Source organism: Ochotona princeps, chromosome 9 (assembly GCF_030435755.1).
Source record: "Ochotona princeps isolate mOchPri1 chromosome 9, mOchPri1.hap1, whole genome shotgun sequence".
Lineage (NCBI taxonomy): Eukaryota > Metazoa > Chordata > Mammalia > Lagomorpha > Ochotonidae > Ochotona > Ochotona princeps.
The window spans coordinates 68,877,145-68,890,623 of NC_080840.1; the positions used below are offsets into that span (position 1 = coordinate 68,877,145).

At 43.7% G+C, this 13,479-nt stretch overlaps 1 protein-coding gene across 2 annotated transcripts in view; it reads left to right on the forward strand.

Moving 5' to 3' along the window:
• WWP1 (WW domain containing E3 ubiquitin protein ligase 1) overlaps positions 1 to 4,786 on the forward strand; it is a 73,142-nt gene extending 68,356 nt beyond the window's left edge. For both annotated transcript variants that reach the window (XM_058668771.1, XM_058668772.1), the window contains one exon: positions 3,443 to 4,786. In XM_058668771.1, the coding sequence (XP_058524754.1) occupies positions 3,443 to 3,542 (100 nt within the window). In that variant the 3' untranslated portion in view covers positions 3,543 to 4,786. The remainder of the gene's footprint in view (positions 1 to 3,442) is intronic.
• The last annotated feature ends 8,693 nt before the right edge of the window (positions 4,787 to 13,479 follow it).

The window sequence follows — 13,479 nt, forward strand, 5'->3', positions numbered from 1 at the left end:
TGTTCATTAAAGTGATGAGGATTTTGTTTGGAGAACAGACTAATACAATGTTCTACGAACACTTCAGAATGGGTTCTTGTTGCTTAAGAGAGCGGCTCGAGAAATATATCCACTGACTAAACATTGAGAGCACCGCTTGGTACTTCAGGCCCCTGCCCTTATGAACTTTATGCTCCCTGTGGGATGGATATGAAATGAAAGCTAGGTAGAAACAGGAGTGCTGTAACAGAGAGAACATGACCCTAGATTTCCTGGAGGAGAAAATAGTAAGGTGATGAAGGGCATGCTGCTGGGGAGAGAGGGAGTAAAAGCCGCCTTTGAACATGAAGGTTGCGGTAAAGCCAAGATCCTGAAGTAACAGATTGTCATTCTGGGAAATGAATGACAGCTGCATGAGTCAAGGGAGTTGAAAAGAATTTGGGATCTCACTCTAAGGAGATTTGGAGGACTTTAAGTAGAACTTTAAACAGAATTCAAGGGAAGAAAACCACTGAGGCAAAGGCATAGAGAAAGGATGAATGCAGGGAGGTTCGCTGCAGAATTACTGCAGCACCCATGGGAACGGGGATAGCTTAGAGAGAAGTGGTTCTGTCCAGAGGTCAAGAGCATTTTCATCCTAAAGCCAGTATTTGCCTTTGTGCTGTTTTGACATTGTACTTGTAGTGCAGCCTTGCTCGTCATGCTTTAACACGAACCAAGGAAGTGGCACCAAGCCCCTTTCTCTGTGTTCCTCATTTTCAACACTATACCCTTGAGAAAGAACAGTGGTTTAAAAAAGAAGAAGAAGAAGAAAGAAAGAAAAAAGGGAAAAAAAGCTACACTCACTCATTCTTTGTCGTTAAGTCTCTGCGTGAGTTTGCATCTTTGTGTGTTCTGCGTGCTGGGAGAGCAGGTCTTCACGGAGCACCCTGCTCACCAGAGGACGGTTGTTTACTTGGAGGGGAGGTCTTGGGTGGTTGTACTGGAATGCTGAGCTAGGTTGTTTTGTTGTTGTTTTAAAGCAACACTTCGACTCTAAGAGAAAAAAATGGACACTTGTTGACCATAAATTTTCAAGCAAAAATTTGGAATTTTCAAAAATTTATATATACCACTGTAAGTCCTAAGACTTTATTGGTGAGATTCATAGTGCTGGTGTTGCAGACTGAAGTAAAATTTTCCCCTATTTTATAACTTAAACACATTTAGAAAAACTTTCTAAGTTGTTTAAATAGTATGTTTAAATGACCAGTAAGTGCATGGTATTAAAGGATCACACATAAGTAAAAAGCTCATTTAAAGTGCAAAAGAGACCAATAAATCTTATGGTAGTGCAAAATATTCTTTGATATGACCTCAAACCCCTCTTTGTGCCTAACCTAACCATCTCCATTTTTATAACTATCTGTATGGTGCTAGGATTTCATATACTAAATCCAAAGCAGTATAGTACAAATAGATTAATATGCATAAGTAGATTTCAGAACCCAAATAGATAGACTTGCTAAACTATAAAATAGTCACTCTATACACTATTTTGTAGCTATTTTCTTTTCATAGAAGCTATAGTTATTTCAAAATATTTTAAAATAATTTTCTATTATAACATATAAATTTAACGAAATTCATGCAATAAAATCTCTTTGGAGTTCTCAATATATTTAAGAACAAAGAGTGTCCTGTGACCAAAAGCCGTGGAAAGCCTCTGGCCTTACCTGAGAGAGGTTATTGAGACAGGAGAAGTTAACTGGAATTATAATATATCATGTTACTGAAGGGATCTTCCAAAGTTCTTGGAGGCTGCATGCATTCCATAGTTTTTCCACAAAGATAAACTTATCTTTGAATTCCATATTTCCTTAAACTTTGGGAAGAACCTTCATATAAAGTGAAATCAGTCTCAAAAAACCTTTTAAAGAGAAAAAATTGGAAGAGCTGGTAAGTATTAGAAAAACTTGGCTTGTGTTTCATAGAAGGAAAGTTTTATTGAGCAGCTGCCCAGAAAAATAGTATGACTTCGATGATCTAGATTACAGTGAATGCTAAAATAGAAAAAAAAAGGCTTTTGATCCAGTGAATTAATGTCAAAGATTAATTAAATATACCAAAAAGAAAGATACCCAAAGAGAGCTTGGAGGAAATTGGGAGTATTTGCACTGATTTTGATGAATAACAGATTTCGGCATAATGGGGTATTCGGGACCCGAGGGCCATAGAGAGCTTGTTCATGGAGGGGAGCGTATGTGAAGGAGCATTACGGTAATGGAGACGACAGGAGAGAGCACACACATCTTTCATGCCGGGGACTCCCTTGCCCTGGGTTCATCAAGAATGGCCCGAAGTAAAACACTGTATCTTTTTTGGCAGAGTACCCCTGGCAGTGATGCAAGACTAGATAGATTGTAGCAAAAAATAAATAAAATAAGATAAAAATAACAAAATCTGATGAGACAGAGAATACAAGGATGTGTTGGCAACCAAAATGATCAAAAGGGGGAAAAATGAAGAAAAATTGGTAGACAAAATTCACAGAGGAAATATATGAAAGATCTAAGAGAACTAGAAGTGACTTTATCTGGAGTTGAGAGGCAGGGCAATAAGCACTGTGTTCAATTGTCCCTAGTATCTTCGCCATCCTTTAAAATACAGAGAAGGTAGTATCTTCTGAGAACAACACTGTTTTAATTGACTGTCTTGTTCAAAAAGCTTTTAGTCTCATATGTCTTGACTCTTGCAAGGCCAGATGGGAAGTGGACGTGGCAGAGGGCCACCTGGAAATCCACGGCAATGCCCGCCGCCCCCCCCCTCCCCCCCCGTCCACAGCTGGATTCGGGAAGGTTCTGTCTTGAGCAGCAGTTTCACGGTCACAGAGAGGGTGGGAACCAAAGCCGCAGACATCCAGTCACACAGGTCATCATTAAGTGGGACCCTGTGTAGATTGAAAAGCACTCATCACTTCAAGCATTTGCCATATTTTAGTTTTTTCATTAGTCTCAGAAGTCTGTTTAGAAGAGACTCTACTTACAATAACCTGGTCCAGGGAGGACCTGCTCCCCCAAACCTGAGTTCCACCAGGAAAGGGACTTTGAGTTCTTTATCAATATATCATCAGTGCCTGGCACAATGTCTAACATGTAAACGATCCTTAAGAACTAACTGGCAAACAGAGGAATGTGCCAGAAATGTTTTCTTGGCCAAACGAAAGTTAGCAGGGCGCTCGTGAAACAAGGTAACAGGAGTACTATAGAAAAGTTTTTTGGTTTTTTAGTTTTGCTGTGTATCGCTTCCATTTCTGTTGGCAAATCATTTTCTATGAGAAATGTTAAAATATTATTTATGTATAGGTGTAAAATGGCTTGCTCTAAGAAATTTGGAAATGTTAACATGCAGCAATAGCATGCTTTAAAAACAATTAGAAATCCTTTCAAAATTATTGAAAACCTCTGATTTTGTTTTTGCTCAGTTTTAATCGCCTGGATCTCCCACCGTATAAGAGTTATGAACAACTAAAGGAAAAACTACTTTTTGCAATCGAAGAAACAGAGGGATTTGGACAAGAATGAATGTGGCTGCTTGGAGGAGCTCTTGCGTTGAAATGCCCCGACCAAGAAGAATTGCACAGATAGTATATATAAGCTGTTCATTCTGTACAGTTTTCTGAACCTCTCGAACGTATAAATGTTTTCCGTTCTTCCACAGAAATATGCAAAATCATTCATCTTTTTCTACTTTATTTATTGTTCCCTTGAAATGACTGACCAGGAAAAAGATCATCCTTAAATTTTGAAGCAAGAGACTTTATTAAAAACTAAGAGGTATATATCTATAAGCATATATGATAGTGGCTCTAGTTTTATAGAGCTCTAAGTGTATTAAACATGACAGCTGTTCTTCAAAAAGATCGGGATTTGCTTTCCCTTTATTATCCAGGGGAAAAATTGCAAAATGCTCTATGCTCATGAGACAGCTCCCGAGGGCTTTCAGCTGCATGGCTGTTCAGGAAGGTATTAAGGGCTTAAGCCAAATCTTACTTTGAGTATATTAAAAAAAAAAAATGCTGCTGGCTTTTCTGAAGGCAGGTGCTTAAACCTGTCAGTTTGTTTTAAATAAATTGTTGAAAATTTTTCCCTATTTGCTACATTAGTAAACAGTGAAAATGCAAATGGCAGCCATACTTACATAAGTCACATTAGCTCCAATACCGTTTCGTTGGTTTGAAGAGATTAGAAAGAATTCATTGATCAGACTAGAGGTTTGTTTACATGTTACTTGGGATGTTAGGTCTTTGTGAATTTAAAAGAATCAGGCACTACTTTTTAAATCTGACGTTCTTCAAATTCATAGTAAATCAATACAGTTTGATACATAGGAACATATAAAAGGTAATTTGAACTTTTGCTGTTTGTATGAAAAAATCCCAGTTTTATACTACCAGATGGATTGAAAAGTTACACAAATTTAAGACTAAGGATTTTCTATTAGTGTTTAAATATCTTCATTCCTTTCAAATTCATTCAAATTCTATGTACGTGAATTAAATAATCATATAAAAATCTTCTGGGTTTTCTTCCCCCTTCAAAATTATTTTCATTCTAAGTAAATAACACTTCTTGTTTTTCATTTTATTGGCACTTGCTGAACTTCAAAGATGTATAACAAACTAAAATCTGATGTGAATGATATTAATGCTACTTTCAGCAAAAACTGGGCTTCCTAATGAATGCAAAGATTTCAATTTCCATTTGTATCATGCTTTCAATATGTACTGTAAATTTCTTAAACTTTTTTTTTAAACCATGGAACTGACTTCTTATGAATGTGTTACCTATAAATAATTCACTGCGAAGTGCATACAGAAAATACTGGTATACAATTAACTTCCATACAATTTTTATTTTCCAAAAATTTTATTTTTCTACATACTAATTTAGGTTGTTTCTGCCTTTTATTCAGAATTCACAGTAAAGGTCAATAAAGCCAGTGATGCACTTGACTGGGCAGACTCCATTCCCAAATCCCAACTGCAGGCATGCCAGTTATGGCCAAGCTTCCAGAACCTTTAGAAAGAATCCTGAAGTGCATGACATACTACACGATGCAGTGACTAGTCTGCAAATGGAGTGCTTCCGTTGAACCACGGAAGAGTTAAGTGTCACACACCCAGGTGGCTGCAATGCTGTATTCACTGTGACCGAAGTTGCCGAGGACCGTTCAGTGAAGACACCTCAGAGTATGACTTAGCAGATGTGGGTGGCTTCAGGGTAACTGTCTCTCCCCATCCCTCCCCCATCATATTTAAAGTTAGAAAGTAACATGTACCACCAGGTGAGGTTAAACAGAACTTAGGCCACACCAGCTTTCTGACTCAGAACAGAATTCCTGAAGTCTTTCAAAACCCTCACCTTCAGTGTGGATCCGCACAGGCACCTGCAGGGCGCTCGTGATTTGTCTGACCTGTGGTGACCAGAAAAAAGAAACACGCCCTACTTGTCACCTTTTCTCCTTCTCATCTTTGTTTTGTCCTGAAATGAACAAGAAATGAAAGGCTTCCTGTGCCCACACACAGTTCCCAAGGAAACTGGTGCCGGAGCCTCAAGGCAGCTTCTTGTTGCTAATCCACGTCCTTGCCGTTCCCCACCACCGCTGGTAACTGCAGCCCAGCGAACTGATAACGCACAGGTTTTTTGGTTTTTAAAGATTTATTCATTTTCATCGTAAAGTCAAATTTACAGACAAGGAGAGAGAGAGTGAAAGATCTTCCGTCCACTGGTTCAATCTCCAAGTGGCCACCTTGTGGTTAGAACTGAGCTGATCAGGAGCCAGGAGCTTCTTCTGGGTCTCCCACACTGGTGCAGGGTCCCAGGGTTTTGGGCTGTTCGTCTACTGCTTTCCCAGGCCATAAGCAGGGAGCTAGATGGGAAGTAGAGCAGCTGGGACATGAGCCGGCACCTATATGGGATACTAGGGTGCAAGGCAATTTCTTTAACCACTAGGCTACCATCCTGGGCGCCTGATAATACACAGATTTAACACATTTTATCTGTCAGATCAACTGTCTACCAGGTAAAAATACCACCAGTGCTATTTTTGTTGTATTTTCTAAGCAGCTGGAAGTGAAAGGGTTAGGAAAATCCTTTACTCTAACTTTAGTTAACAAGCTAGCTCTTCCTACCTTAAAAACTATGCAGGATGGTACTAACATTAACTATACTGTGAAGGACTTCACTTCTGTTACAAGTAGCCCCAACAGTTACATAGTAGCGGGAAAACTCCAGATACATGAAAAAGCTGTAACTGGGCTTTCCTGAGAGGCCAGTCTTGCACCTGCCCTAATGAGCACCTGAGGAGCTGATGGTTCTTGCTACGTAAAGGCATCTCTGAAAGCAGGTCCAGCATTGTCCTGCTGCGCAGCTGTGGTTCCCGTCCCAAAGTCTCCTGAGTAAAATCCTTCCACGTAGAGCTCACTGTAGGCGAGCGGAGCCTGAATGTTTGACTAGTAAAACAGAAAGCTCTTGTTGAAATGCACCAGCAAGATACTAAAAATTCTCAAATATGCCCATCTTAATAAATTTATTTTTTTTAAAGATTTTATTATTATTGGAAAGCTGGATATACAGAGAGGAGGAGAGACAGAGAGGAAGATTTTCCATCCGATGATTCACTCCCCAAGTGAGCCGCAACGGGCCGATGCGCGCCGATCCGATGCCAGGAACCTGGAACCTCTTCCAGGTCTCCCACGCGGGTGCAGGGTCCCAAAGCTTTGAGCCGTCCTCGACTGCTTTCCCAGGCCACAAGCAGGGAGCTGGATGGGAAGTGGAGCTGCCGGGATTAGAACCGGCGCCCATATGGGATCCCGGGGCATTCAAGGCGAGGACTTTAGCCGCTAGGCCACGCCGCCGGGCCCCCATCTTAATTTATTGAGCTTAAAAGTTAAGCTTGTGGTCAACTGGTGATTTATTCCCAGTCTCATCCAAAGAGAACACAATCAGATGCCCATAGTATTTGTTAATGTTTACTGATACACATGGTAATAAAGCTTTTACATAAATACTATTTCAATCCTTACAATTCCATGAGATTGGTGCCTTTTGATGACTGAATAAATGAGAAACATGAGTGTAAGAAAACCCATGTTCACAACTTCCATAACTAATCCACAGCCTGTGACAAAAAAACAGGGAGCTAAGCTGCCACCTGCATCCCAGCATCTCACGGCATCTCATGTCTGCTCTGCTTCTGCCACAGCTTCCCGCGGTAGAGGATGGCTCAGGCGATGGGGCCCCTGCCATGCATGTGCGGAGACCAGGATGCAACTCGGGGCTCCTTGCTTCAGCCACACCAGATCTAGCCAGTTTACTCATTTGCTCATTTGATGGAAGACAAACAACTCCCTCTCTGTTGTTCTGCCTTTAAATCTTTAAAACAAACAAAAAACTTCCGTTGAAAAATTGCCATCAAAGGTGCTGAGTTCTAACAGGATCGCAGCCACTTTGGAAATTCAGGCTTCGCATCCTCAGAAGGAAGGAAACTCCACAAGGAGGTGTTTTCCCTCATCACCTATGCCTGCAATACGCTCACAAGCCTTCATACGATACATTCTACAAGCATGTATGTGGAGGAATGGCGTCTGAAACCAGCAGAGTCGGCTCTGAAATGCACACAGGAACAGAGTGCAGTGGAAGTTACTCAAGGAGAACGTAATGGGGTCCTAGAGTTTGCTCCTGGAACTGGGGGGTCTCACGTGCCAATGGGGAAGTGCCAAGAAACGTGACACCTGGCAATTCTGGCTTCTGAGAAGTTAATATTAGAAAAAGATGTGCTGCATAGAACATGTGTCTTGGGAAGATAACACATGTTGGAGAAGAGAGTAGTCTCTTGAGTAAAATAGAAAACAAGGTATCAGTTCTATAAAGGAACCATCAATCACAGTCCTAGGCATTTGCACTGACAGAGCTGTTGAGTAGGAAAATGCCTGTCATTTAAGGTAGATGCCTGGGGTCAAAAACAGACGTGGGAATCCCGTAAGACACGGACCTGGAATGTCAGTGTGAAGACAGCACAGACACACTGGCAACACTGGTGGGGAGGTGAGACGGGGCAGGGAGTGGGTAGTCCTCCCTGAGAAGGGGGGTGAAGCAGGGGAGTCCCCGTAGCCCCATCTCCAGGGAAATGGCATTAGCAATCAGCTACGGAAGGACCACATTTTTACCAGGCTTGCCGCCCAGCAGGGGGAGCCACCTGTAACACTGCAGTTTGCTGTTTTCCCCTCACCCTCAGGTCACAGGCTGAGGGCATGCTTCTCCAGACTTGCACCTGGTTCCACAGATACACGGTCGTGCACAGCAGCACACACCTGTCCTTCCCAGACGTGGGCCACGCACTGCCATCACCTTGACTACTGTCGGCAGGAGCTACATCCCCCTGCTGGCACTGAAGGAGCCTCCTTTGCTGGGGTGGCTCCCTGCCACCGATCACAAATGATACTTGACTTGAGCATCCAACCAGAACTCAAGCCGAGGGAACCTACAGAGACAACTCCAGGGAAAAGCCCACTTCTCAAAGGAAGAACTGACTCAGCATTAGCAATTCGGTGAGTTGAGTATAAGGAAGTAAGCCAGTACATGACAGTTCCCACCTTCATTAATGGACAAGGTACCAAAACACCCACCCTCACCGACAGACGCATCAGGATTCAACTAGAGACCAGGTGGACCCAGGAGACCCACAGAACACGGCAGCCAGCAGCTGCGGGGCGCACGTCCTCCTTACCCTCGCGAGAACACTCCAGGACAGAACACATATCAGGCCACCAAACAATTCTCACATTACACTAGCAATCTAGTGCCCTCCTTTCTCATAACATGCTTCCAATTATCTATGAGAAAAATTGAAAATGTGTCAGCAGTGAATTCACCATAGAGTAAATATGCTGTATTAATGGTGCCACCACTAGGGTCAGAACCATAAAAATTAAACAAACCAAATAAAAAACAAAAAACACGTTCGAACTGGTATGTTCAGTAAAACTTGAAAAATTAGCATTCAAAAATCAGCAATGTGTGTATTCATCAATAATAAGGTCAGAAAACTTAAAAAAAAAAAAGATTTATTTTTATTGGAAAGGCAGATACACAGAGAGAAGGAGATTCAGAGAGAAAGATCTTCAGCCCACTGGTTCACTCCCCAAGTGGCCGCAGCAGCCGGGGCTGAGCCATTCAGGAGCCAGGAGGTTCTTCCAGGTCTCCCACGCGGATACGGGGTCCCAAGGCTTTGGGCCGTCCTCGACTGCTTTCCCAGGCCACAAGTAGGGAGCTGGATGGGAAGTGGAGCAGTGAGGATATGAAGCAGTGCCTATTTGGTACCGCAGTTCATGGAAGGTGAAGACTTTAGCCACTAGGCTATCTCACCAGGCCCAGAAAGAGTTTAAGGGCAATTCTACTCACAATACCTATGAAAAACAAAATTCTTTCTAGTAAATTATAAAACACTATTGAAAGAAATCAAGGCATACAAAATAGAAAGACCTCCTATATTTACAGACAAATTTATTTTCTTAAATATTTGTTTATTTTTATTGCAAAGTCAGAGACACAGAAAGGAGGAGAGGAAGATCCTCCATCCCATGGTTCACCTCCCAAGCAGCCGCAACAGCTGGAGCTGAGCCAATCCGAAGCCAGGAGCTGGGAGCCAGGAGCCAGGAGCCTCTTCCAGGTCCCCCACATGGGTGCAGGGTTCCAAAGGCCTGGGCCATCCTCAACTGCTTTCCCAGGCCACAGGCAGGGAGCTGGATGGGAATTGGGGCTGCCGGGATTAGAACTGGTACCCATATGGGATCCCAGCACATTCAAGGTGAGACCCCCAAATGCCACATTATCACGTCGGGCCCTACAGACTAATTTAGTATCAAAATGTCCAAAGCATCCAAAGTGGTTTAGATATTCAATGTAATCACCATAAAAATACCAACATTTCTCACACAGGCACAAAAAAAACACAATCCTAAAAGTCATGTGGAAGCACAGAGACTCCAAAAGCTATAGCAGTATTCAACAAAAAAATAATAAAGTATAAGCAACACAATGCCAGATTTCAAGACAGATTACAGAATTATAATAACCAAAACAGCATGGTAATCATGAAAACACACATTTAATAGTGAAACACAGTACACATCCCAGAAATTAATCCATGCATCTAAAGTCAACATATTTGACAAAGAAGTCAAAAATATACCCTGGAGAAAGACCAGCAAAAAGAAATGAATATAAAAGAGATCCCTTCACTCTCACATTAAGGGCAGTACTAGTCACAGTAACCAAAATAGTAGATAAAATTAGTTGTCCTTCCATCGATGGACAAACTGATAAAATGTAGTGCATCTCTACGATGGAATATTATTGAGCCATAAAAAATGAAATCATGGTAAGTGCAGAGAAAGATGGAAACAAAAACCATTATGTCCAGTGAAATAAGCCAAAGAATTACACGTCCTCTTTCATACCAGAAGTCAATATGAAGTTACAATAATGTTTACTGAAGATTATCAAAGGGGGAGAAAGTAGTGACAGAAACAATTTGGAGAACAGGTACCAAAACAGAGGACATTCACCAAACTGTGTCATCGTCCACAAAGACATGGCAGAGAGGAACTAGTAAGTAAGCTACAAGCATAGAAACAGGAATATAGAAAGGATACTTGCCTGGTTTAATCTGTGTATGGGAAGCATAGGTGCAAACACTGTACTACACTTTGGGCCCGGCACGGTGGCCTAGCGGCTGAAGTCCTCACCTTGAATGAGCTGGGATCCCATATGGGCACAGGTTCTAATCCTGGCAGCCCCAATTCCCATCCAGTTCCCTACCTGTGGCCTGGGAAAGCCGTCGAGGACGGTCCAAACCTTGGGACCCTGAACCCACGTGGGGGACCTGGAGGAAGTCCCTGGTTCCTGGCTTCGTATCGGCACATCACCAGCTGTTGCGGTCACTTGGGGAGTGAATCATCAGACGGGAGATCTCCCTGTTTCTCCTCCTCTCTATGTATCTGCCTTTCCAATAAAAATAAATCTTCAAAAACAAACAAAAAAACCCACTGTACTACATTCCATAAAAAGTACAAATATTACATGTTGAACTTTTTTGTAAATTATTTTTCATGATGTTTACATAGTTGAAAAGGATGTACGCCCATGTGAACCACTACACCAATGTGATTAGGGTGGGGAGGGTCCAGGTATGGAGAAAAGCCAATGAAAAAATTGCTCCCAAATTTTTTTCTCCTTTGTCTGGGGAAGGGGGCAAGAGAGGGGATAGGACCATTCCCAGCAGCCTAGCTTCCGGATGAGGAGCGTGCTCTGAGGGCACTGGCTAAGTGGTTTCAATAGTTCTGAGATGTTGGGTTTGCTGCTCCAAGAAGGAGAAACTCCTTCCAAAGTTCATTGGCTGACAGTCTACCTTAGAGTCTCCATTTGCCCAGATACGAGTTGTTCAATGCTCGCCCTCCATCCTCTGCCATGATGCTGTCACATCCCCCGTGTGCACCTGGACATGCCATCCACGTCACAGGCTTCAGCAACCGAGGAGGCCCAGTTCTGATACATGCATTCCAAGGTGAGAGCACAGATTCTCTGTTTTCCTCGTGGCCAGAGTTTTTAGTCCAGTGGTCTAGTTGGGGGTTCCCCAAAGAAACTCCATCTGTGGTGAACCCTCATCTGATTCTCGTGTGTGCCAGACAGTGAGAGATCTGGCTCAGTCCATCATCCACATCAGCCTACACACAGTGCTGCTTATAGTCACCTGGTCGGTTCTGTTGCCAGCCTCATCTCAAGCACCTGCTCCCAGCCACAGATCTTGCACAGGCAGTGGCTGCTCTGACCCAGCCCGGCATGACCCATCCTGTCTTGCCTTCTGCCACTGAGTGCTGCAGCCTGGCCTGGCCCAGCCCACTCCCTGCCCAGTCAGCCCCCAACCCCCAGTTCTCATGCAAAGAGTCAGGCACAGAAGCCTAGCCAGGCCTGGCTGGCACCCTGTCCTGGCTCCCATGCAAGCCAACATGTGCTATGATTTGGTCTGGTCTTGCCTGGTCTGCCCCTCAACCACCCTCCCACTCCCCGGAGCCAGCCCACACACATGCTGAGAACTGGAACAGCCCTGCCTGGTCTAGTCCACATCCAGCCCCAACTCAAGTGCTCACCAGCAAGAGCTATAGCCTAGTAGGGGAGTTCCTCACGTTCCCCCACCAGGCCCACTCCCAGACGCAGATGTCAGGTGTCAGTAGGTGCTAGGATCCTGCCCAGCATAGTCCACATCCCAGCCTAGGCTTTTGAGTGCTGGTACATGATGCATCCCTGCTCACCTCCACTCCCAATTCTTGGGTGCACCTGGGGGTACTGCAGCTTGGACCAACCTGGCCTGCTCAGACCCCCGCTTCCCATGAGTGTTGGTTCATTCTTTGGTCCTGCCTAGCGTGGCCTTCAAAACTCCCAGCTCTTGTGCAAACCAGTGGGTATTGTAGTCACAACAATGAGCCCACAAATTCTCCTCAAACCTCTTCTCCCAGACCCAGTTCGCATTACAGGCCAGTGTCATGGCCCACCTCCTGCCCTCACACTTCCTGGCAGGACTGTGGCCTCACCCTACCAGGCAGGTACTCCAGCTCTAGTTTTCATGTGTGCCAGGAGGCCGTGATCAATGCCAGTTAGCCCAGTCCTGGACTTCCGCGCAGGTAGGTTTCCTTATGTCAGACACATCCTCTGGCTTCCCCTTCTCAAGGCCACCCAGTCTCAGCGCCCTTGTTTACCTGCAGTTGCAGCAGCCCAGTCCGTTTCAGTCGCCCAGAAGTCATTCCTCACCTGTGCTGTACTTCCTCACTGGTTCACGCACACATCCCTAAACTCCCCTCCTAGGACACCACATCCACAGCCAAGTTGGCATGGGTCCTGGGCCTGGACTTGGGGAGGCACGGGCCAGGCTGGCCTGGAGCAGTGCCCAAAATATGTGTGTGTGTGTGTGTATGAGAGAGAGAGCGTTTAATAAGAGAAAACTTATAGTGACATCACCTTTAGTTTTTGAACAGCTTTAATAGCTAAACATTAGCAAACACCTAAACACTCTTCCAAAGGTAGTTTACCAGAATGGTATACTGATAAAACACTATCAGTGCTAGAAAGCAATAATCATTCAGAATAAAGTATTCTCGAAACATTCCAAACCCTTTACCTCTTCTCAGCTGATGACGCTGTATACCGTTAACACACACGTACACGTATCTGCACAAAGAACACTCAGTTTATCTATGGTGGGAGTACAGTTGCCATCTAGTGACAGCCTCCCTTTGTGCACTGCTTCACGTCCTAGCTATTCCCCTTCCAATCCAGTTTTGTCCAGGCTTGTCCTTTTGGTATGTCCATTTTTAAAAAAGATTTACTTATTTTTATTAGAAAGTCAGATATACAGAGAGGAGGAGAGAAAGAAAGGAAGATCTTCTGTCCAATGGTTCACTCC